At 40.5% G+C, this 24,156-nt stretch overlaps 1 protein-coding gene across 13 annotated transcripts in view; it reads right to left on the bottom strand.

The window, feature by feature from the left end:
* Nucleotides 1-24,156, bottom strand: part of SPTAN1 (spectrin alpha, non-erythrocytic 1) — a 43,662-nt gene that overhangs the window by 16,063 nt on the left and 3,443 nt on the right. For 9 of the 13 annotated variants that reach the window (XM_015878934.2, XM_015878931.2, XM_015878933.1 and 6 more), the window contains 29 exons: nucleotides 19,920-20,159; nucleotides 19,216-19,341; nucleotides 17,546-17,686; nucleotides 16,306-16,452; nucleotides 15,764-15,897; nucleotides 14,929-15,073; nucleotides 14,675-14,829; nucleotides 13,296-13,431; nucleotides 12,875-12,976; nucleotides 12,501-12,638; nucleotides 12,018-12,128; nucleotides 11,664-11,741; nucleotides 11,348-11,503; nucleotides 10,815-11,019; nucleotides 10,509-10,690; nucleotides 9,822-10,065; nucleotides 9,383-9,505; nucleotides 8,726-8,943; nucleotides 7,932-8,024; nucleotides 7,401-7,535; nucleotides 6,780-6,928; nucleotides 5,465-5,524; nucleotides 3,983-4,181; nucleotides 2,868-2,972; nucleotides 2,322-2,345; nucleotides 1,952-1,987; nucleotides 1,098-1,145; nucleotides 538-629; nucleotides 28-172 (listed from right to left, as the gene is read on the bottom strand). In XM_015878934.2, the coding sequence (XP_015734420.1) occupies nucleotides 28-172; nucleotides 538-629; nucleotides 1,098-1,145; nucleotides 1,952-1,987; nucleotides 2,322-2,345; nucleotides 2,868-2,972; nucleotides 3,983-4,181; nucleotides 5,465-5,524; nucleotides 6,780-6,928; nucleotides 7,401-7,535; nucleotides 7,932-8,024; nucleotides 8,726-8,943; nucleotides 9,383-9,505; nucleotides 9,822-10,065; nucleotides 10,509-10,690; nucleotides 10,815-11,019; nucleotides 11,348-11,503; nucleotides 11,664-11,741; nucleotides 12,018-12,128; nucleotides 12,501-12,638; nucleotides 12,875-12,976; nucleotides 13,296-13,431; nucleotides 14,675-14,829; nucleotides 14,929-15,073; nucleotides 15,764-15,897; nucleotides 16,306-16,452; nucleotides 17,546-17,686; nucleotides 19,216-19,341; nucleotides 19,920-20,156 (3,864 nt within the window). In that variant the 5' untranslated portion in view covers nucleotides 20,157-20,159. Of the gene's footprint in view, nucleotides 1-27; nucleotides 173-537; nucleotides 630-1,097; nucleotides 1,146-1,951; nucleotides 1,988-2,321; nucleotides 2,346-2,867; nucleotides 2,973-3,982; nucleotides 4,182-5,464; nucleotides 5,525-6,779; nucleotides 6,929-7,400; nucleotides 7,536-7,931; nucleotides 8,025-8,725; nucleotides 8,944-9,382; nucleotides 9,506-9,821; nucleotides 10,066-10,508; nucleotides 10,691-10,814; nucleotides 11,020-11,347; nucleotides 11,504-11,663; nucleotides 11,742-12,017; nucleotides 12,129-12,500; nucleotides 12,639-12,874; nucleotides 12,977-13,295; nucleotides 13,432-14,674; nucleotides 14,830-14,928; nucleotides 15,074-15,763; nucleotides 15,898-16,305; nucleotides 16,453-17,545; nucleotides 17,687-19,215; nucleotides 19,342-19,919; nucleotides 20,160-21,205; nucleotides 21,218-24,156 lie in introns of all 13 variants that reach the window. The other 4 variants (XM_015878937.1, XM_015878941.1, XM_015878942.1 and 1 more) reach the window with 2 other exon arrangements.

The raw sequence follows: 24,156 nt of genomic DNA, 5'->3' as shown, positions 1-24,156 counted from the left end.
CTGCATTTCTTGCCCTCTCATCCTCACCTTGTCTCCAAGAGCTGCCAAGTCTCTCTCAAATCCTTCATGCTTGCGCTGCAGAGCCTGCACACTGGCCAAGTCATGTCCATAGTTGTCAGTATTTAATGCTTGATTCTTCTCTTCTATCCATTCTTTTGTTTCATCAGCATCTCTGATTGGAGTGGAGGCAAAAAGAGAATTAAAATGGAGGGCACGCTGAGATCTCTGTTACCCATCACACCTTCTCATTTCTAGGGAAGCCCAAGTAGTTGATGGATTTATTAAACTGCAAGACAGAAATGAACTCTGGCAAAATACCACAGCAGTTCACATTTCCCAATCCCCCAGCAGGTCCATGCTTCTCTATTAACAGCTTCTCATTTAAAACAAACAAACAAACAACTTGTTTTACAGGTAGCCCAACTTCCACTGAACAAATTGAGGGCTGAAATATGACTTGTGTCCTGCTATCTTTTAGAACTCTTATAAACGAAGTATTTTACTGAATGAAGATCAGATATGATATAAACATCCCACCTGTGGAACCTCTGGACTTCATGAGCGCTGCCCAACAGCTGGCTTCGCTCCTCTGCCAACTGCTGCAGAGATCTCCAGCGTTCATTCAGTTCCTGGAACAACAACAAAACTCCATACTGATACTGCAAGCCACAGCTCTATAGCATTTCTGCATAAAGAAATTCTTGTATGGCACTGGAGCTACTGATAATAACTACACCTGTACTATTTAGAGAATGCAAGCAATTTTTAACAAATGGTCATACGAACGAGAAGTTGAGACTGGCCTTTCACTGAAGGTGAAAAGTTACTGTTTCTGATTAATTCCAGAGGGAGCAGAAATTCAATCAGTCTAGATCACAAGAATAATTTTAAGGGCTTTTACTGACATAGAAGAACAACTAATTCCACGTATATAAGAAGATACTGATGTAACTTGAGAAGAAAACACTATATAATTCTCTTGATAAGTTTATTCAAGATGGCTTATAAAACATAATGACAGACAGAGACTGGAAATGGAAAGGAAGGTAGAATAGTTTCCAGCTTTTACATAAAGGCAGGAAAAGTTGTACTGTTACCTTGATGGAGTTAAATGTTGCCACTGTGTGTACCATCATACGTGCAGACTGTGTGAAAAGGCAGAAATAAAAAGAAAGGTTTAATTACAGTCAACTTCAATCAGAGCCAAAGCGAAACTGAAAGAAAATTCCTTATTAAAAAAAAAAATAAAAAAAATCAATTGGCCTAAGTAAAAACCAAGACTTTATACGATACAGCTTTAGAAAATGCAAGCAGGGGACAGAAAACAACTATCTGAACAGTTTCACTTCTGATTGAATCAGCAATTAATTCAAATACTTCTAGGATACAGGGTAGCCATCAAAACTGGTGGAAGCTAATTAGAAAAATTCTGAGCAATTCCTTCCAACACACCATCTTTCTTCTTTTATAATAATGATCAATTACAGCAAAAAACAATGTTGGATAATGGTAAAAATATTCAGAATATTTTGGTGCATCAGTAAACAGTGGAAGGCAAAGATACTGCATACAGACAGTGTACTCCTCACTGAAGGAATATTGGCAGTAGTGCCTTTGACTTTCAGGAATAAAAACATTCCCTTCCATTTGATGTATTACAATAAATAAACATAACGTTAAGTGGATGGGGAGGGTTTGACATCGATAGTCCTGGTAGTACCTAAAAACACTGATACAACAACTACAACTTGTTTTGATTGTATGAACTCAAAACAAAAGGCAGTTCCCCTGCACAGCTCAAAAACAGAATGTCAGCAAATTCTCTGTTGGGAATCCACTGGCAATGAAGAGCAGTGCAGGATGACCTGTTTGTATTGACAGAGAGCAGGAAGGTAAGTATATGATGGCAAAGTCCTGTTTAACACTCTGTGGGTTCAGCAACAACACTCACCTTCCAAGGAGAGGCCGTCTTAGAATCAGTTTCATCCTGTTTAAAAATGTGAAGAAACGGCTTTAAATATGAAGCAAAATCTGGAACTACCAGAAAATGTTTAGAAAGTCTGAGACATCTCCACGTTTAATCTTTAACAGCATAAATCAATGTTCACAACTACGTTTTTGAGCCATTTTGGGTTATCCTGCTCAGCACTGATTTGTGATGTAGAGTACATCACCCAGTAAATGAGCAGATCTAAGGTGAGATCATCTTTCTACATCCACTCAAAATCATTAATGAGTTCCTTGACACAAACCAATTAAAATCATGGCAGAACTTCTACTTCCCAAACCGTTAAAATTGCCACATGGAAATCAACACTTACTCTGGGCATCATTCCATAGACTTCCTGCAAAGGAAAGAAAAACAAAGTCTTGTCATTTCCTACCAAATAAATAGATATTTTCATACAGAAAGAAAAAAAACTGCTTTTTTTTTTTTAATAAAGGGAGGACAGAAGACATGCTCTGAGGCAGCTTCTTCTATCAGACAGTTACCAGCATATCACGAAGCCAATAGTACTCTCACAGCCTGCGCATGCAAGAGGAATGGGAGTCTGGCATTTAAGAAAAAGCAAAGCTAATGCATGGAATCTCCCTGACATTTAGTATTACCTTAAAGAAAATTCCGGTCATAAAGAAAGAAAGAAACAAGCTCTAGATGGTGCAACTTGCATTATCTCAAAGGAAACACTTCAAAGGTTACCCCTGTGATGGCCATTCTACATAACAGGCACTAAATGTCTCTGATCAGACAGACAACAAACAGGAACAGCCAGAATGTGTCAATGAAACACCAAGCAGGACAGGCTAAAAAAAGGAAGAAAATATTTTACTTCTCAAGAGCATTAGACTAAGAAAACCAAGCAGACCTGGTGCTCTACTGCTTGCACTTCATCTGCCATCAGCCCTTCAGATTCCAGGTCGTTTGCAACCTTGTTTATGTCCTTCAGTCGTGACTCGTTAGCTTTCAAATCCTGCAGAGAACAGTAACATCCACAGCATTAGCATTCACATTGCAAAACATGCGGATCAAGTTGGAACACCAGGGGTGCCAGGAAGTAGTTTGATAACAGCAGGAATTTAGCACACTCAACCTTTAGAGTTATCAGTGAATAAAGAATGTGCTGAGAAATCCCAGCTATCAGAGCCAAGTGTCAATGTGTTAGAGAAACACACTATCACAGCTTTCCATACACAAGTTAATTAACAATCTGCGATGGAATATGCATTTGAACTGTCAGGTATACAGCATTACCAACACAGAGAACAAAAGCTGTCATCCATACTACTGTGGATAAGTAATCTAAAAAGCCAGTTTTAAGAAGCACTTATAGTACAACACTGTCAGCCAAACAGACTAACAGAGACCTTTCCATCAATCAGGAAGGGAACCCAGTTATAAAAACAACAACACAAATAAATGGGGATCTTGCATTTAAATGTTATTAGATGACACATCTTAGTTTCAACCATTAGCTTTGAAAAAAAACCAACCAAAAAAAACAAAGACACCACCACAAATCCATTAACTGCTGTCATCTTCACACCTACACTATTAGGCTGGCTCAAGTTGTGTTAGCCAACTTTCAAGCCGTAAGTGTGATAACATACACAGAGCTATCAGGTCACCACCTTTTCCACCGTTACAGTCATGCACTGTTGCATTTAAGTATCCAGCACCTCACTAAAGTGGACAGAACAAATGTGCGTGAAAAGAAATTCCTTCACCTCAAGCAAAGTAAAGAAATTCTAAGAAGTGTTGCAACCACAGAGGGGGGAAAAAGAATAATCAAAAGCCTCTAATTTCAGCCTCTACAGCTGAAAACTAAAACATGTTTTTCCTTTCAACAACAATAACGACAAATACAGCTTAACTGAAGGTTCTGTGTTTCATAAAACGGAATTCTTCCTGAACTTGGTTGGTGCTTTTCTGCTATGCTCAGATATGAAGAATTAGCACACAGATTACAGTGTTACAACATACCTTCTGAAAATCATCAAATTTCTTCTGTAACACCTCCACCTGCTCCAAATCAGCACCCACTTCCTCATTAGTGAGTGCAGCTTCCTTCTCATTGATCCACTGTTGGAGCTCATTAGCCTCACGGAAAAGCATAAACTTTTTGCAGCTTTTTTCCAGCATGCCTTTACGTTTTTCTCCCAGCTCGAGAAGGGAATGATACCTGGAACAAGCAGAAAAGGAAGGAGGGCGCAGTCAGATTGAACCGAGCAGAGTCACAGTCATTAAACAAGTTCAGGCAGCACCAAAAATGCTGGAAGTGCCTGCAATCTACACACTGCTACTCTACAGAATGACTTCATTGTTCGTGATCAGGTAAGTCCAAACTGTGCATGTCTCCTTTATGAGGGTAAGACCTCCCACTCGCAATGCTTCAGTGGGCAAAGGCAAATCCAAATCACTGCTCAAGGCTATAGCAGCACTGCAGTGCAGGAATGACACATTAAACTCGTTTTCCATGTGCTGCTTGTATATATCTGTGGAATTACCAATGATATCAGTGAAATTATCCCTTGTTTACCCTAAAGGTTTTACTTCACATTTATTCTGAAGTGCTTAAATTGGCTTCAACAAGCAACTAAATCATATAAGACTAATGTGAAAATACAACAGCATCATTTCATTTAAGAGCACAAAACCTGACGTCTCCTGTTTGATTCCTGGCAATGCAAATTGTCCATCTTCAAAGAACCTGTGCTCAGAAAAGCCTCTAACACTGCAAGATGAATGGGGCTGCTGCCAGAAAGCCTTGACACCCCGGGCTGCAATGCCTGTGCATCCAACTGATAAGTAGCTCTAAGTCTCTTCACAAGCTGAGACTTTGTGGTTTCCCATCTATCCTGAATTCAATACTGGATATAAGGAACCAAGAACCTTTTGTATTAAATGGCAGCATTCTAGTCTGACTTGCATGAGCTACTGTATGCAGGAAAACACTTTTTTTTTAGGCCTGACTCAACTGCAGATGTTTGAATCAGCACAGTTTTAGATACTGAGTACTTGCAAAGCCCTTAAGAGGACCTGGAGCAAGATTCTACCAGACATTTATGTGACATTATATATAAAACAGATACACCAAGTTTATTTATATGAACCAGTAATTGTATCTGCACCTAAGTAAAAGCAGCATATGCTTTTTAAAGAAAACAGTCTAGATATCACTGAACCCTCACTTGGCAAGTAAAATCAGTATAATGGAAAATGACACCATCACCAATCTAGCAGTGCCGACGTGACCAAGATAAGCAGCTGGCAGGATGGCTGGCTGTACACAACACATGAAACACACATCACGACACAATCATCTAAACTAAAATAACACACATTGCAGAAATTGCTTCCTTTGTGTCCCTCTGGAGCAGCTTTCCCAAAGAAAGAAAGACACAAAGAGAATGAACAGTGACAGTATGGAGACAGCATGGTTTAGAAAGGGCTAATCCTACTCACAGTTCTTCGACCTGTTTCATACGCAGAGATACACTGCCGACTTCCTTAGTTATGAGAGTCCTGCACAGACAGAGGGGGCACAGCAAACGCATGCAAAAAATTAGTTAGATTAACAAAAATAATGAAAGCAGCAGCTCCATCCATGGGTCGTCTGTGGTAGGAGATGGTTAAAAGTTCACATTTAAATGGAGAAATTTAGATGTCATTAAGAAGCAAACGAAGCAAATCAGACCAGAGTGAAATTCATGTGAGGCAACCTCAGCAGTACAGTTGAACTCTCTCTATAAGGTCTCCTCATTACCTAATCATTGTGCCATTTGATTTAAAACCAAAGGTTAGCCCACTCTCCTTTGCTCTCAATTAAGCCATCTCATTAAACTCTTAAAAGTTGCAGGCAAACCCACAGAATAGTTACACATTATTAAAACCTGAACCATCCTTTCCTCTAATTGGTAGAAGTTACTTTATTAATTCAGTTTAAGTCCTAGAACTAAAGCTATTAATTATTGTATGTTATTACAATAACTAGTGACTCAAAACAACTGAGCAGAAAGAAATTCTCACAGAATAACTATGCAAACAGATGGGAGTGTGCATTGAACTGTCAGCTCTGGCTTCCAAGTGGCTCGATAAGAAGAGCTGGTAGCTCACAGCTATCACTGCCAGCCCTTGCCTGAACTAATCTACAACTACCATTTGCCTCAGGAGGTCGTTACCAAGCAGTCATGCAGTTTTCTGCATTTGCGATGGCATGTATGTTTGTCTTTATTAAAGGAGTAAGGAGGTAGGTTCTAACCCATGCAATGGCACCACATCTCAGGAAAAACATCCAACAAAACCAACAAGCTGATACTAAGAGAGCTGCAGCTCCTAAGGAGGCATCTCCAGAGGCAGCCCTATAGGGAGGGTACTGTACTTTTGCAGCCAAATTTAAGAAAGCTTTTCAAAACAGATCACACATTAAGAAGTGACAACTACAAATACAAGAGCTGCTTAGAACAGATATAACTCACAAACAAGTTTAAGTAGTTAGGTACAACAACAAAAGGGACATGTATAATACTCAGGTCAGACAGTAAGTTGAGCTCAAGTGTCATGAATTTTACAGTTAAAAAAACAGAAAAAGCAACAGGAATATCTGGAATAAGAATACAGTGATCCAATATGGTGCTCCTAGTAAAGGAGCCCCTCTGTTTTGCTCCAGAGAATTACTCCCTAGCAGAAGTGGCACCGACCTAAACTCACGGCATAGGTGAGACAAAGGCCAACCCAGCAAACACTGGATTGGTGTCAAATCTCATTAATTAGATCTTACTGGTTGTCAATTTGCTCCTGTCGCAATGCTATGCTGCCTTGCTCTTCCAGAAGATTCTCCCGGGATGCAGACTGGGCAGGATCTAGTTTTTTCACGTAGGCAGCTGGTACAAAGCCCTGACGATCATTAACTTCAACCTTCCACCAGTCCTGTAGTGAAAAAGTAAAAGCAACTACTGAGAGGCAACCACAAAGCATTAAGTAAGCTGTGTATCTGAATGGTGGCAAAGTTAGGGGTTTCTTTTAACACAAAAAAACAAGAGTTTGCCCTTTTTATGGAGGTCATTTCAAACCATCTCTTGTAAACATCCAGGTTTTGCTTTCAATTCTCCCCTTGTGTTTGGTCAAAAATTCTTCAAAAGAAAGGGAATAAGTTTTCTTGCAGACAGATGCCCTATAGCATATGGTGTTTATGACTTAGAAAAAGCTGGCAGCCATAAGGGAGTCACAAGAGTGACAGGAAGAATGCTAAAGTGCTAAATGGGAACATAGACTGAATGTGCAAATGCTTTATCTTGTTTGAATACTCTTATTCACAAACAAAACAAAAAGAAAAAACAAAACTCAACACACAAAACCAAGTAAACCAAGCAGCTCAGCAAACTGGCAAGCAACAGCATACCTTGTTGGTGCTGTTGAGCAGGGTTAGAATATCTCCTTTCTTCATAGTCACCTCCCGAGGACTCTTCTCTTGGTAATCATAGAGTGCCAGCACAAGCTCTTTTCCAGTCTCATCATCAGTGGGAGCGACTTGTTGCTAACAAAGAAGGAATGAAAGGAAAATGAGTACAGATGCAGAAACTTTTGCATGGTTATTACAACCAAAGTAGCGATCCTGAAAAATACTTCAGCCTTAAAGGTACTGCAAATGCTCTGAAGTGATTCCTGTTGAAATAAATATAGCACAGATGGAGTTATTTTAGGCACTCTCTTGGCTCAAACATTGGAAACAATCACACCGTTCTGTTTTCTTCCAATGTAACATAGCAGTTAGTTACAATTATAAAAAGAGATAATTTTCTAATTTAAAAAAATAATAATTAGCTAAGCGCAGTCTGCAGTAAGTTCTCAAAAGCAACAGCTGCTATTAAGCTGAGCCTTTAACTTCTGCTGACCCAAGAATTTCAGCAACATGATTAGCATCCTTCCTTACCCTGCAGGACTGGGCCTGTTCCCTTAATGCCTGTATGCTACTGCCGTAAGCAGAAAGATCAGACATCAAAGCTTCATGCTTCTTCAGGAGAGCCTGAAATCAAATACAAACAACATGTACACCGAGCCATTTTTACAAATGCTATTTTGCTTAAAATATATTCTTGGGCTCCATACACAGGGAACGTGGGTTCTTCAGAGCTGCCAGACCTCTGACTCTCAAGAGAATAGCTACATCTATTTAATAATAGGTCTCATAGCTAACTAAATGCTTCTAATCCTTTTGCTCTACCTTATTTCAGAATCATTCTTTTCTTCTTACCAGGAAGGAGTACCAAGTATTACTCCAGAAATAGAGGTAAGTTTGAAAGAATACCTTTAAACTGCAGTTAATTTCAGCAAAACGTCAGTCAGCAGTATCTGGCCACAGAAATATACTTGTATAGCAACTTCTGCATTAGAAAATACTTCAAAACTGATCAAGCAGTCAAAGCTAAACTCCTACTGAAATACAGCACTGCAACAGGCAAGAGTTTACTGATATTTACCTTAGTATGCCATACAAATTCCCTATAGTATAGTGAATACCCCAAACAGCAATATGACACACACAATAATAGCTAATATACAGGAAACACAGCCATTGTACTTCGATTCGGAGTCAAAATTGAGGTTGATGCAAAAATCTTCCACCCTTTTTTGTAAGAATCCCCAAAGTAGCAGAGCTCCTTATTTCCTCTGCTACTGAATGAAGTCCTCACTCTGCTTATACAAAAGCAATCCAGTGTCAAATACCTCAGCAGAGTCTTCATCCTTTCCATAGTCTGTGCTGCCTACAATGGGCTCCTTTTCCCTCATCCATGATTCTGCCTCATTAGCATCAGCAAAATACTGCTGAGCTTGCAGAGAATCCTCCAGATCCTGTCGCCGTTGAGATGCCTTGGCTTTCAGAGTCTCCCATTTTTGGTTCAGTTCATTCAATTTGATCTTCACATCTTCAGCAGCAAAATGTCCTACAAAGCAAAAAGAGGAGGCGGAAGGACTTAGAGACATAAATAACACAGACTAAATGGTCAGCTGTATTCCTTGAAAAAAAAAAAAAAAATCACCAACGTAGCCTACTCTGACTGCAATTAGGCAAGCATAATTTAGCTTATCCTTTGGTTCAGACAGATGGTACCTGTCAATTAAACTGCTCTAGGAATATTTGAATATATGCGTCTGCCAAGATCAGGTGAAGATCTGTGAATATGGTGACAGGTTCCCATCAAGGAATCTATTTTTATTTCCAAGTGAAAGAATGACTAGCAGCTCATCCTGCTTGCAGGTGCCTGTCTAGTTCTCAGATAAATCAGTCAGTAATCTTTAACGGTACAGGGCTAGAGAACAAAGTCCTGCACAAAGACTCCTGTATTTCTGAAAGACAGAAAATTAAGAAATATTGAGACATACCTTCTTCCACCATCGCATTTCCTTTCTGTGTGACTGCTTTAATGCGAGGTTCATGGCCTGCAATTTCTGCCTGCAAAGCCTGGTGCTTCTTTAGCAGATTCTGGACACCAATTAAGTCCTTCCCTGAAAAATGCAAGACAGTTATAACTGGCTTATGTCTGATGACTCAAACTTAAAAATGGCAAGGAAGCTGGAACAAATGTCAGAAAAGCCAAGTACCACCACACAGCACTGCAGAAAATTGAGTTACCCAATGAAACTGCTGAATTACCGTAGCAGAACAATTAAAGAACCATGGGTAAACACGTAAATGCAGGCAATTATAACTGCAGTAAACATTTTAGATATATATATATTTATTTTAAGAGAACTTTCTATTAAAAAAATAAGCCACAGCAAATCTGACACCTAAATCCTGCAGATATCAGAGTGGACCAACCTCGGTTTGTTGAGGCTGCAATAGGTTCCTTCTCCCTAATCCAGGTCTCTTCATCCTCGATGTCACGGAAAAGCTGCTGCAGGCGAAGAGAATCTGCAAGTTTCTGCTTGCGAGCTACCATAGGATCCTTTAGAGCTTCATAACGGGCTACTAAAGCTTCTTGTTTCTTCTTGATATTGTCAGCATCAAAGTGCCCAGCATCTTGGAACTGGCGTGCCTGGATGGTAATGCCATCTATCCGATCCTAAAATTAATTTAGTAATAGTTTTATGTCACAGCCTTCACAAGATTTCAGGCTTTCTGCTTGATGAAGTTAATGTTTAAAGAGTATTTTCAAGTTTTAGCAAGTAAGTTACATTGTGGTAGACGAAAAGAAACTCAGCTGCACACTGTCAGTGCAGCAATAATTACTGATTACAATTCTATCCCTGATTATATTCAGCAGATTACATGAATTACATTTAATCTGTCAAATTCATAAAGACAAGTTGTGCAGTTTCATTTGCTCTACAGGTGTGCCACTCTAAATGAACTATTTCAATTTAGACTTCTGATCAACAAGCTGTGAAATCTAAACATACAAAACATGAAAATACAGATTATTACTGTCACCTGATTAAGTTTCTGGAGTGATTATTTTCAAGTAAGCACATCTCAAAGGGCAGGTAGAAAAATTATTCCCCTCACCTGATGGGCAGCAACGTCTGCCTCTAGCAGGGCATGCTTCTTCTGAAGATTCTGAACACTCGTAAGATCTTTTCCATAATCATCAGAAGCCAAGTGACCCTCTACTTCATACAGCCACAGCTCAATGTCTTCTACATTGCGATTAAATTGCTGCTGTTGATTGGCTTCACGCAGTTTTATACCTGAGTAAGACAGAGTGATGAGAAGATGATTTAAATTTTCTACTTCATTTAACTCACTTCCTTGTATTTTCCCAGCTAATGCTGCTACAAAAAGCACTGTTTAATTCTTATGAGCAGATCTTACCTTTGAGCTCAGTGGCTTCCAGAAGTTTCTTCCACAAGCTGATGACTTCATTCATGCGAGCTGCCACCTCATCAGATGCATAGTGATTGACATCAATCAGCTTCTGGCCAGCTTTCTCCAGTGCATCAATACGACTCTGATTAGCAGAAAGCTCTGCTTCAAAAGCCTGATGCTTCTGAACTTTACCTTGCAAGTTGGATGGATCCTACAGATAAAGAAAGAAAAAACAAACTTTCAGTCCAGAAATAGCATCTACAGATATCAGAAGAAATTTTTAAATTCAACTACACTTACATACGTGCCAATATGCCACAAGAGGAATTGGTGCCACAAATACACCTTTGAATTCACAACATTTAAGCTATTGGATTGATTACAGCATGCGGGGACACAGAGAAATTGCAGTTCTTCCTGTTGCTGTTAATACTGCCTACATCAGCAAGATCTGCCTGATCCTGCTTCATAACATTACACTGATTACATTAAGCTTGGCATTGCCTTAAAAATACTCTGACACTGATCTTTGTTTTTACCTTGTAAGCCTCATCAGTAGCAGTTTTCATCTTTTCATTAACCCAACTCTTTAGTTCATCAGAGTCTCTGAAAAACTGCTGGAGATGGAACGAGTCTGCCAGCTGAGCACGGCGGTACATGGCTCTTTCATGAAGAGCATTTCGGCGGCTCAGTAGCTGAAAAAAAATAAAAAGAAAACATTTAAGTAAAGATTTTTAAGTTCTTCAGTTTATAAGAATGTCTACTGTATGCACTGGAAGCTCCAGTGATTTATCCCATATCGTAGTCATACTATTTATAATAATAAAGCAGAAAACATCTGTATTAAATACTTACAGCATCTCTGCGCGTAGCAACGTCATCCATGGCATAATGGTTATTCTGAATCAATTTAGTAGCAAACTCATCCAATGCCTGAAGTGAAAACATTTTCCATTTATTTTCTGCAACAAAAACTGTTTGTGCAAGTCTACACGGTAAATTATATCTCAAAAGCTCATTGCATTAAAACTAACAGTCATTAAGACATCTACTGTTTAAATCCTTTTAGTCTATACCATCCTTCTACATGTGTATGGATGACCATTTATCAAACCGCACTCTTCTCTGTCAGTCCCCCACCAACATTGCCCCTCCAATCAATAAATTATTTCTCGTTTCGTTAGTGATCACCCAATATAAATGTCTTACTGTGATTTTCTCCTCCTGAGCACTCAGGGATTTCTCAAAATCTTCATGCTTCTTTAGAAGCGCCTCCACACTATCCAGAGAATCACCAAGGTCTTCATTCAGCAGAAAAGCCTAAAGCAAGGCAACAAACATCAGTGGATTTTTATGTTTGCACCCTCAGCTTCTCTAAAAAAACAACCTAAGCATGCTTAGTGATGTTTCCTACCATATGACTGGAAAGGAAGGATGATAATTACTGGGACGGTGTTCCCTATACACCTCTAGCAGCCAAAGATTCCAAGTAATTATTCTTAGCTTCTTTTTCAAACTATTTCACAAGAGGTATACAAACATAAAAGCAACACGAGGCCAACTTGTCCCAGCTCACAGTTTCAACACAAGAAAGAAGCAGTCACCACCACTGGTAACTAAAAATGGGTTGTACCTACAGAAGACTAGGCATTAATGAATAACAAACTGGCAAGTTCAAATACATGCACTCACTTCTTGTTTGCTCATCCAGTTGTCAACTTGTTCAGTATCTCTGTAGAAAAGCTGCAGATCCATGCACTGTTCATACTGTTGCCTGCGAAGCTCCCATAGTTCTAGCAAGGCAGATCTTTCATCTGAGAGAATAGTCAGCTAAAGGATTGGGAAGAGGAAACATTGTATTTAACAGACTGGCTCATTTACTTCTCAATGTAAAATCAAGATGGATTGAACAGAAATTGTCAGTCTCAAAAGCTCTGTAACCTATAAAAATGATACTTTGTAGCTTAAAATCTTCAGAAGAAATGAACTTCTAAGGTAAGGGACACAGAAGAAAAAAAAACCCACAATTTTTATTGGAGTTCTTGCTCTCAAGTTGCCCAACTTACCTTTTCTTTAACTTCATCAGAAGCATAGTGCCCAGCTGCAAGCAAAGCCTGTCCGGACTCATCAGCAGATTTGAAGCTATCCTCGTGAGCATCAATTTCTCCCTATGAAATGGAAGTGAAAAAGTTATTTCCCACAATATAGTTTACAATATAGTGCCAAAGTACTACTACTGAAAATAAAGAAATGCAACAGCCTGGAGAGCTTAAAAGTTTATCATTCACGTATTTAGATACATCATGCCAAACAAGAAAACTAGAATCAAGTGCATCACCTTATATTGCAGATAAGGAAAACAGTGAACCGTGTGGTACAACCACAGGATGCCACCGATATGGTATTAGCAGCCCTGACTCAGAGAGTGTGTCAGACACACACTTCAGTCTTAAAGAGCTGCTGACTGGATTTGGCTCGCCATTATACCTTATGCTCCTGATGTCTGTCTAGAAGGGCTTCTGCTCCAGCCACATCATTGGCAAGCTCGTCAGCGTTTATCAGAGCCTTCATCTCAGTTACCCAGCTAGTGAGATCCCGGAAATCTGCAAGGAAGCGCTGCAACCTTATGAAAACAAGAGAAAAAATGTTCGGGAATCATTTGCTTGCATATTTTCTCAGTCCTTAAACCAAAGATAAAAGTTACAGACATGAAAGCAGTTCCTTGGAAAAAAACAAGGCAATAAAATACCACAATGCAAACAGAATATTAAATAATTAAGTTTTCTATCTGAGAGAGTCTTTTAAAATTAGGAAAACACTAAGTTTAAGAAGTAGAAACCTTTCAGTGTTCCTGTTATGGAAGTGTTTTCCATATCACTTAATCAGGTAGTAAAAGGACTATGAGCATCAAATCTATATGTTGGAGACAGCAGAAACCAAAAGATAGTTCTCAAGCGTTTCAAGACAGCCCAGGGGAATGCTTCTGTCACAGCCAAACCAGTGTGTAGGGGGAAGAACTGACAGAAAGTTTCAGCTGCACATGCCTCAGCCTTAGAACAAATAAATTCTCAGATGACTTTCAGCATGTTTTTACAGTTATTGCCTTTGGCACATGTTTAACACTTATCAGGAAAAACCATCAGTTTCTGTTTCCCTTTTAAATTTGATGTTATATTCTCTAAAGAGAATATAACAGTGAAGGCAAAATAAGAATGACTACTTGGTGCAAGATTTATGGTGGTGAAGACACACAGACTGTGAGGGAACAAACAGTAGAAACACAATAACAGAAAGGACAAACTAACCACCACATTAGGCTAAGTATCTTATTTGCATGGTTTCTTAACAGTGATCTAATTGTCTAGTTTTCATAGAGAACCAAGCTGATACAGAAACAAGAATGGATGAAAACAAATCCCACAGCAATAAGGCAACTGTCACAGATGAGTGTAATATTTCTTTTAGTTTAGGACAGCACGCCCAACAATACACCATAACTTAACAACAAAATCACAAAGGCTCCACAGTGAACAGATTTATAATATGCATATTGAAAAACAAAGTCGGATAGCACTTCAGAATTCAGACATCTCTGATGTAATAAAAAGTGAACATGCCCTAAAAACTCAGGGTGTCTTCATAACTGATGTGCATTCAGAGAATGACAAAGAACTTTAAAGTATTTATATAAACTGTTCTTTTTACAAGAAGCTGATGTGAAGTATCATCTGGTGACTAAGTCTACTACTGAAAACATCAGTATCATCCTTATAGGAACAGCCTCCCTTTCTTCCATTTCAGTCTTATGTCAAATTTGAATATGGAACAAAGGAAAAAAGGCCATTCTAGCAAGACAGTGCTCCTACCTGTAGGAGTCATTAAGGCGAGCATGTCTCTCTGCTGCCAGAGTTCGGATCTGCTCCCAGTTGGCAATCAGTTCCTCCCGTTTCACTTGAATTTGAGAAGCATTTATTGGGTGAGACTGCTGCAAACGGTCAGCTTCTGCACAAAGGGCCTTAACCTAAACCCAGAGAGTCACAAACAGTGAATAAGCTTCTAACCTTTTTAAAAACAGGTTACCCAGTTTAAACAGTAGGTAAAATGCATCTCAGATGAGTACCTTATCCTCCAAAGCTGCAAGATCTCTTTCCAGGCCTTCGTGCTTACGCAGTAAAGCTTGCACGCTGGCCAAGTCTCTGCCGAAGTCATCTGAGGCCATCAACTGCCCTTTCTCTTTAATCCAGCTGATAGTTTCATCCACATCCCTTCAAAACAAAGCACAAATTGAAAGTAGTAAATCTTTTAGGGAAAGGGGAAGAAAGCAGGACACTTTCACTTATTACCGGCATACCTGCAATGCAAACTTGTATATAAACACCACAGCTGATGACAATAAAAAACTAATAAACCAAAAGCACCTGAAAATATACATATACATTTTTTTTTAATTCCCAAAAGCATTCAAGTGTGTTGGCAGGACATTCTTCAGATGGTGTCACCAAATGCAAATGATGAATTATAGCACTACCAGTCAGTTTTCTACCCTAGGCCCCTCTCCAATTTAGTTATAGCAAACCTCAAAATAACAAGCAGCAGATAAGATAGAAGGACACTGCTCAAAGACACCCCCCCCCCTTCCTGCCCTGAACAACTGGACTGGCAGCAACAACAAACTAAAACAACCTCTTTAAAGGCTCGTGTAGGACAGAACAGGGGGAAGCTCTCAGACTAAAGAGAACTGCTATGCAAAATAATGAACAGAACTTTCCAGGTGTTGAAAACTTAGAACAGAAAGACTGTTTCAGAATTCCCTTTGAACAAGTCTCTCGGTGAGGAAAAATAAAAGAAAACCAGAGAGTGGTAGCCCTTCTCATAATACTGTATGTAGCTAAAGGATCATCAGACTTGTATACACAGACATGACATCATTTCAGCAGATCCAGCCATGATCATACCTGTTAAAGCGTTGAACTTCAGCTGCCCCAAAGAGTTTTCCTTGCCTCTGTTGGGCAAGCCCCTTAAGACGCTGCCAGCTTGCATTTACTTCATCCTGTTTGGACTTTATAAGTTCCTCCTCAGGGTGCTGTTCCTAGTAAGCAAAGGCAAAAATGCAATTTTCAGATGTTCCATTCTAACAATTGACAAAGCCTTGAAAAAAACAGTTTTCCAAGAAATCAATTTATAATCTCTGTACTTTCCAAATGATCTCTCAGGTCAGTAGTTTTCCTAAAGTGTCACTGTGTAAACATTGAATACTCATGCAGTAGTCTCTCTATGAGCTATTTAGTCAACAGGAAGAGGCCTGTAAACCATATACTACAATCTAGAACACAATACATCCTGCCCTGTCTCCAGCCATTCAAATTGCCAGGACATGTGCAGTAAACAATACAAATTTCCTACCAAACTGCAGGAGTTGGTAGGGAACATTGCAGACAAAAGGTTGCTGCTATATCACACCAGCCAGGAGAGATATTCAACACACATAAACATTTACCTGGATAAGTTTGCCAGCAAACTGGTTCACTTCATTCACTCTTTCCTCATGAGCTGCCAGGTCTGTTTGGAACTCTTCAAATTTCTTCTGCAAAACCTCAACGTGCTCTAAGTCTTGTCCAAGCTCTTCTGAGGTCACTATTGCTTCCTAGCACAATTAAAATACATACATATTTCAGTATAACCTACGAGAAATCACTACCTGAATCCAGGAAGCAAACTGGGCTAATCAGATTTTAAACTACAAACTTTCTTACTTCACATAACATGAATCTCTCCCACCCAACACCTCTCCATAATTACAGAAAACATCCTAGGTCACTACGAGTACTATTTTTTTCATCCTTGCTTTTCTTCAATTCTCAAATCATTAAATCAGTTCCGTTATCATAGGCTCATAGTTCTGTGGGTGCTGACCAACGCTGCAGCCATCAAAAACACTGACACAAAATATATATGGAAAAAACATGATTTTGTAACAACAAAATAACTGGCCACGCAGCATCTGAAATTTATCTTTTTCAGTTACTTATGGATTTTGTTGTAGTCTTCTGATATGAGACTTATTTATGCAAAGTGCCCTACCATACTCTGTAATTGTTATGCAGGGTTTAGGGTTCAAACCCGCAGTGACACAAAACCAAAAGCTATCATTACGAAAACCCAGATGATCATTTTGTGGCTTTTCTTGAGATTGTGGTTTGTGGTCTCTTTCCTCAGAGTTCAAAGAATTCAAAGCCAACAGTTCTCTTGCAGCAAGCAGCCTTACAATGTGCACCTGCAGATACTGCAATCTTAAGTAATTACATAAGTAATTAGGTACACATGGCTTGCTGGTTAGGCTGGCCACTTTTCATAACAAATCGTTTGGAACATTTGTAACAAAAATTTGCTTTTACATGTCGTAGATTTCCCTTACAAGAAACCTGAATTTGATTTCTACAAAAAAATACAAAGTTCTTCCTAGAGCAGAACCTAATGCTGGTTAAATTTATCTATGCTGTCCAACATGCAGCCTTCACCTTACTCTAGTTCCCATTTTTTGTAGCTGCCAAAGGAAGAACAGTGGTTTGTGTACCTGCTGCTCACACAAATAGCCTAAATAAAACGTACTGATAAAATGAAATGCCTTCAGAAGTTCTCTTGGGCTACCTGAACTCCAGCTGCTATCCAAAGATGGAAATTTCCACACACATTAATCCAGTTTCCCAAGAACACAGCAAACATAGGTAATAATGTACCTTGTCATTGATCCAGTCCATGACATCTTCACACTCCCGTAAGAACTGCACCAGCTTCTGTGCCTGCAACAGCTTCACTCCCTTCTCTCTCATTTTTTCCAGTAGTAACTCCCATAGTCGGTGCAGCTCCTGCAAACGAGTCTAGAACAACAGGATGCTGATATTAAAATCCCATATCAGACAAGAACAAATGTGTTCCCTTCCTGTCCTTAGGATGAGGCTTTTTCCAGGGTGTCATGCTCCTAAATCTTACTAGACAGAGAGCAAAAGTACCTTATCAAATCTTCACCTCCAGTAATTAGTTTAATAGATATAAAATAACAACATAGAATTAGAAATTACCGAACTGAATATTTAAGCACTTACTATTAATTACTGAAACCATTATACAGTTATATTCATATATGTGAAGTAAGCATTTTGAGATATAACTGGGTCTAAATTCTACAGTAGTGTGAAGTCAGACCCAAAAAACCCCAACAAACCACTGATGTTCCCATCTTTTAAAATGAAGTCAACTCCCAACGTGTAAATCTTGTTCTCATTTTGGCATATATTTATATTTGTGAACACACGTTTTGTTTCAAGTCAAATTTGTGCCACTCCACAGTATTTTCACCGTTTGTCCTAGCAGCAGTCAGATAATAGACTTAGCCAACACTGTTACATATTGCAATACTTAAATACTAGGAGCAGTTATTGGCTTTAATGTTGAGTCTCTGTGGCTGCATTCAGCCTTCCAAAACATTTGGGAGCAACTGTAAATTTTACAGACAATAAAAAGAAAACCACACTCCCACACAGGCACACAACTTGCAAAACAGGAAAGTATCTGCTCCACCCATCACCTATAAGGCTTTGCTCATCTAGATGTGAAACTTGAAAGTCATGCTAGAGAAGCTTTTGAACATCCAGCATGGGTGGATACTTATTTAATCCTTTTAGAAAGTTCAGTTAGGTAGGTTTCAAGGGAAGAGAAAGCTCACACTGCACAATTTTTAAGTGTTGCCCCAAAGGATAATGCAAATGTCAGGCAAGGAAGACAGAAAACATGGCAAAAAGAAGTTGCACTGCACAGCCAGGAGTTTCACCTACTCGTATGTGGGACCCAACTTGGGTGGCTGTTACTATTGGGCGCTGTGCAGTCCTGTACGGCGTGAAAGACTGAACCATTAAAAAGCAAGTTATCACTCCAAGCATAACACAAGTGAGAATTTACACAGAGCAGCACAGCCAAGAAACATTATTATTCAACATCACTCAACCAGCAAGTTATAATGTTCTATCTAAGCAAACAAATGCAGTGGTTAATATCCCAAACATTTGGTCTTGTGAATTGGCTGCTTCTTGATGCTGTGCCTTTTTTGAGAAGAGTCATTAAGAATCATTCATCATCTGCATTGTGACTTTCAACACATATTGGAATTACTGGAGACTTTCCAGGCCAAGTTCCTGGACTCCGTGGGCAGAAAGTTCACTTATGAAGCAATGGTGCACTCACTATGAGCTTGGTGCTTAACATCTAAAAGGCTCCAAACACAAATTCTCCTGTGATTTCACTCAGTGTTTGCAGAATTGTAAAATATGTTCTAGAATACAGAGTTATGCACGTAACCTACAAAAACTGCTCAACAAAAAGCCTATAAGAGGAAAAACGTTTTCAAACTCACTCTTATTGTTTCAGATGCAAAATGGCCTTCATTGATCATCTGATTTCCAGTCTCATCCAGCTTAACAATAGCCCCTGAATTGGCCTGTACTTCAGCTTCAAAGGCCTGGTGCTTCTGCAGCTTCCCCTACAAGCAAAACATCAAAGAACATGGTTGAAATTTGATGCACAGCTCTTCTCCACATACCCCGGCATCAGGATTTTTCACTCACTGTTTGCTGTTTTGTACTGAAAGCAAACCAGACAATAGCGTAGTTGAAGTCACAGTTGTAGCACGTTTTGTGAGTAGATGCAATACTATAGGTATGTCACTGCTGTGTTTGCTCTCGTGCATCTGAGAGTTCTAACATCTGAAAATCCATCTCCCACACAAGTTGGTTTTCTTCAGATATCTTCTTACAGTGTTAATTCACAGAGCTGAAGCACTCAACACCTTCTAGGATTAATCCAAGCTGGTTTTACACTACACTACAATAAATTTTTCTATATTGATTTAGCATATAATCTGCTATTAGAAACATCCCAATTGTGTCAAAGACTCAGTGTTCTTGGAGAGCACTTTGCAAGGGTGCATGTACTTGCATCCAACTTCTGTTTATTGCTCTCAGATCAAGTTACACTAATGCATTTGTTCTGTCTGCTCCTATTGACATGGTATGTCATAATATTAACAGTACAACGCCACAAGATAGCAGCAGGACTTGCCTGTAAATTGCTCGGGTCTTTGTAGTTTTCATCAGACGCTATCTGGAGTTTCTCTTGGATCCATTTCTCAAGCTCATCTGCATCGCGCTGGAAGAACTGGAACCGATAGGAATCTTCGAGTTTTTGGCGCCTCAGAGAAGACAGCTCCTTGAACCTGTGGTAACGGTCCAGAACCTGCTGACGCCGTTCCTGGATATCTTCTGCTGTTTCCAACACTTTTACCCCACTTGGATCCATTTTCTGAAAGCCAAAAAACACTCAGTTAATGTTTGGTTCGTATTATAAAACAAAGGTATGAAGAGATCCATGAAGGAAGAACCTGGGTTTTTTTGTTTGCTGGTCATTGGGGTGTATTTCTTCTTTTAAACTCACATGTGGTTTACTTACAGTAAGTAGATATGTACAGAACATAAATAAATAGGGACACATAGCAGGAAATCACAGGGAAAGAGAATTTACAACAGCATTAAACATCTGCTTGTCTTGGAAAGCTATGGCTGCCACTGCCTGCCCAGCAGTACAAAGGCCATGCTACCCGCATCTCACCATGCAAGCATGGAATAGACTGTAAAAGGGTGCTTCAGGAACATGTCAGTGTGCACTTATGCATATATGTGTGTATACATACATATGTCCACGTGTAGATATATAAACATCAGACCTTTCCTGGACAACATGAAAACTTTATTTAGTTAAAATACCGAATAGAGATAAGCTTCAGTAATGATGTTTAACACTGTTCCTCGCAGAACAGCTAACTAACCCACATAAGTACATCTATATGCATACAGACACATACACAGGGATTATACATGCATATGTTGATACACATGAGTGTGTGTGTGTGACACAGCCACCCTGCTCTCTCAATAAACAGCCATAAACCCACCCTGCCATGCCTCACACACATCTGCAAAAGCCAACCCAGAGGCTCAGGCTCCATTTCACAGATCTGATGTTGTAATTTGAAGGAATTGAAGGAGTATTTTGTATTTGCAATCACCTTTACTTTTCAGTTCCTAAGCTTTCAGAAAGCAGTGATTTTCAGTAAGGAACCCGTGCATTACAATAGAAGTGTGACACAAATGAAGAAGTACCATTACTGTCAAACAGTTTGGGTACTTACATGCTCTTTTGACAACTTGCTATGCGTATCAAGCAGCTGTTGCAACAAACAATCAGTGCTTGAGCAATTATGCAATTAATGTCTGGATGTACAAGTGCTCACATGTACAGATTGGTTAATGCTTTAATTATAAATGCTGTAAGCATCAAACTAAACCTACCTCCCATCAATCCTACAAAATAAGAAGTGGAAGAGAAAGTGTAAAACTGCATGGAAAGACACAGGCAACCTCTGAAATATGTTGTTAAATACAAAATTAAGTTCTTTAGGCACTAGCTATAGCTGCATGCTTTAACTAGATGCATATCTTGCATAATGACATGAGAAACTCACCAATTTGGAACAGTATCTGCATGGCTGTGTTTGCTGTGTGGTTTCCAGGCACTTGCAGTGGGGCAGAGCCCCCTGCCCAGCACTGCTGTGTCACAGCAGCTATTACCTGGCAAACTCTGAACTCAGCTGCAATGCAGCAGTTCAAGGAAGGAAGGAAGGAAAGCTCAGCTCTGCTCTCTCTTCCAGGCGTGGCTGTTCTGCTGTTAAGAGGGGTGTGGAACAAATGGGCTGTGGAGGCTGAATGGCAGCAATGAAGCTCGGGGGTCACTGCAGGGGGACCAAAAGCTCCACTGGATTGGTATATCTGAGCTTTAAAAGACCAAACCCCAAATATAGCTGGAGGCCAGCTATGGGTCATCTCCTGCAGAAGACAGCTGTATGAAGGGCTGCTTCAGACTGTCTTTCCCCTCTAGGAATCAAGCCAGAAAAATCAGAGGAAGTTTTTAGCAGTAACTTCCTTCCCCGAGCTGCTACATTGTGTAGCAACTCCAACAACTCTTTCTTGTTTCCGTTTTCCATTTTGAAACTGAATTCAGCAATAACAAAGGGGCAGTCAGCCTAACCCCAATGGACCACTCCTTGTTGTGGATAAGGGCATCACCAGGACAAAACAGAACCCTCATTATGTTTCAGAACACCATACATACCATGCCAGATCAACTGTCAGCTTATATATCAGTAACCTCCGCAGCCCAAATGACCTCAAATTACTTTAAATCGTTATTCTATTAAATAATTAAAATATTAAATTGCTGAAGCTAGTTAGATCACTAAATTAATCTTCATTAAAATAAAAGAAGCCCCAATGCAATTTAGGCCAGTGGCTGGTTTGCCTCTCAGCACACCAGTTATGCAATCTGGCTCCTCTTTTTGCTGGGATCCATCAAAAGAAAGGCTCCCTTTATAACTACAGCAAGTCGAGCTAGTCCATTGTAAAAGAAGTGCTTTGCTCTAGCAATAATAGACTGTTCTTTCCTGCAGCAGATAGCTGACGTCAGCAAGGCGAGATGGTGCCAGAACACGATCAGCAGTTGCTGGGGAACTCTGTGCTCTGAAGTCATGGATGCTGCAGAACACCACCCCTCAGTGCCAAGGGACCGAGTGAGATGGTTCCAAGGCTTTTTGGTTCAGTGCACCATCTGCACTTCAGCCCAGAGAAGAAAAGGCTCCAGGGAAACCTTATAGTGCAGGGAATGTGGGAAGGGAGGGTGCAGTGACAGGACAAGCAGTAATGACTTTAAGCTAAAGAAGTGTAGGGTTAGGTGTTTGAAAGAAATTGTTCACTCTGAGGGCACTGAGGCCCTGGCAGAGGTGTCCAAGGCCATAATGGGGCCCTGGGCAGTGGGGGCTGCGCCCACAGCAGGAGCTGGAACCAGACGATTCTTAAGATTCTCCCAACTCAAACCATGCAGAGGCCTCCCCTCCAGCACACCTCTGCACGCCCGACAGCAGATGGGATGAACAGAAGCTCTATGAGAAGCACAGCTCACCCCGCAGCCAGCTGACCCCCCCCCAGCCTGCAGCCCCACCCTGCAGTGCCTGCACAGGCTGATAAGCTGCATGGAGACAGGCTGCGGGAGGCCACGCTGGGGGTGCAGTGTGCTCCTCATGCTGCAGGACGTGGCTCTGAATCAGGCCTTGCTCCCCTGAGAGTATCCGCCGTTCTGTCCGTGTGCTGTGAGACTGCACTTGGAAAGTCACTGATTGGCCCACGGTTAGCTAAAGGGCAGCCCAAAATGCTCCGTCACGCCGCACTGCTGCAGTGGTACTCAAAAATAAATAAATAAATAATAAAGCAGATTTAAGAGCAAAAAAAAAAACAACCAAACAAGAACAAGTGAAGTCATTGCTCTCCTCCTACAGGCCAAAATGGCCAGCTTGCCCCGTTCTGCACACTGAGCATCATCAGCATTGCATATCAGCAATAGTGCTGGGGTGGGGGAGGCAGCGAGGTGGGCTCAGCAGGAATGACAGCAATGCTGGCAGGGCAGAGGTCAGCGTTTTCCTGACCTAAATGTGGTTTCAGGGATTGAAAAACTCCAATGCAAACTACACTGAGCGCTGCACAGCAGATTTTGGCAGCTTTTTCCAAACAGCTACACAAAGTTGAAAGACGAAAACCACCGTACTTGGAAAGCAATCAGATATCACTATATAGAGATCATGCACCCAGCACTGGTGACCCCAGCAGCAGCACTGCAAGGTTCTGTGCTGTGTCTCACTTGGCGATGCAGCCCCAAGCCATGGGGACACCATCACTGCTTCCATGGGATCCAATCACCCGTGGCTTTACTCATAGAAAGGAATCACCCTGCCTGCTGCTGCCAGGGCTATGGCACAGTGGGTGCACCTAGAAGTAAGAAGGTGTCCATCATACACACCATGCTGCAGATCTTAAATGCAAACGAGGGATAATTAATGCTCAGTCATTTAGCTTGCTATTAATTTAAATCTAGAAAATAGAGAAGTGCCAAAGGCAGAATGCAGCAGAACCCCAGTGCTCCTGGCTACCAACGTGGGTCAGCCAAGGACTGCACAGCCAAGCCAGGTGCTGCAGCATGAAGCCCAACATGTGCTGGAACTGCCATGTAGGGCTGTAGGATCACACAGACCAACTGCAGCACAGGGAACATCCTAACTCTGGGGACACATTAAGTTTGCATTGCAGGGACACAGAAAAAAGATCTGCTTTGTGTTTGAACTAAGGCAGGCTGCAAACACACTGATGCAGGCTGATGAGGGCTTGTGCACAGCCAACCACGTTTCAAAACCTGCATG

This window comes from Coturnix japonica, chromosome 17 (genome assembly GCF_001577835.2).
Source record: "Coturnix japonica isolate 7356 chromosome 17, Coturnix japonica 2.1, whole genome shotgun sequence".
In the NCBI taxonomy this organism is placed as follows: Eukaryota; Metazoa; Chordata; class Aves; order Galliformes; family Phasianidae; genus Coturnix; species Coturnix japonica.
The sequence above is the reverse complement of the archived record's forward strand: the minus strand, read 5'-3'. Positions and strand labels throughout refer to the sequence as shown.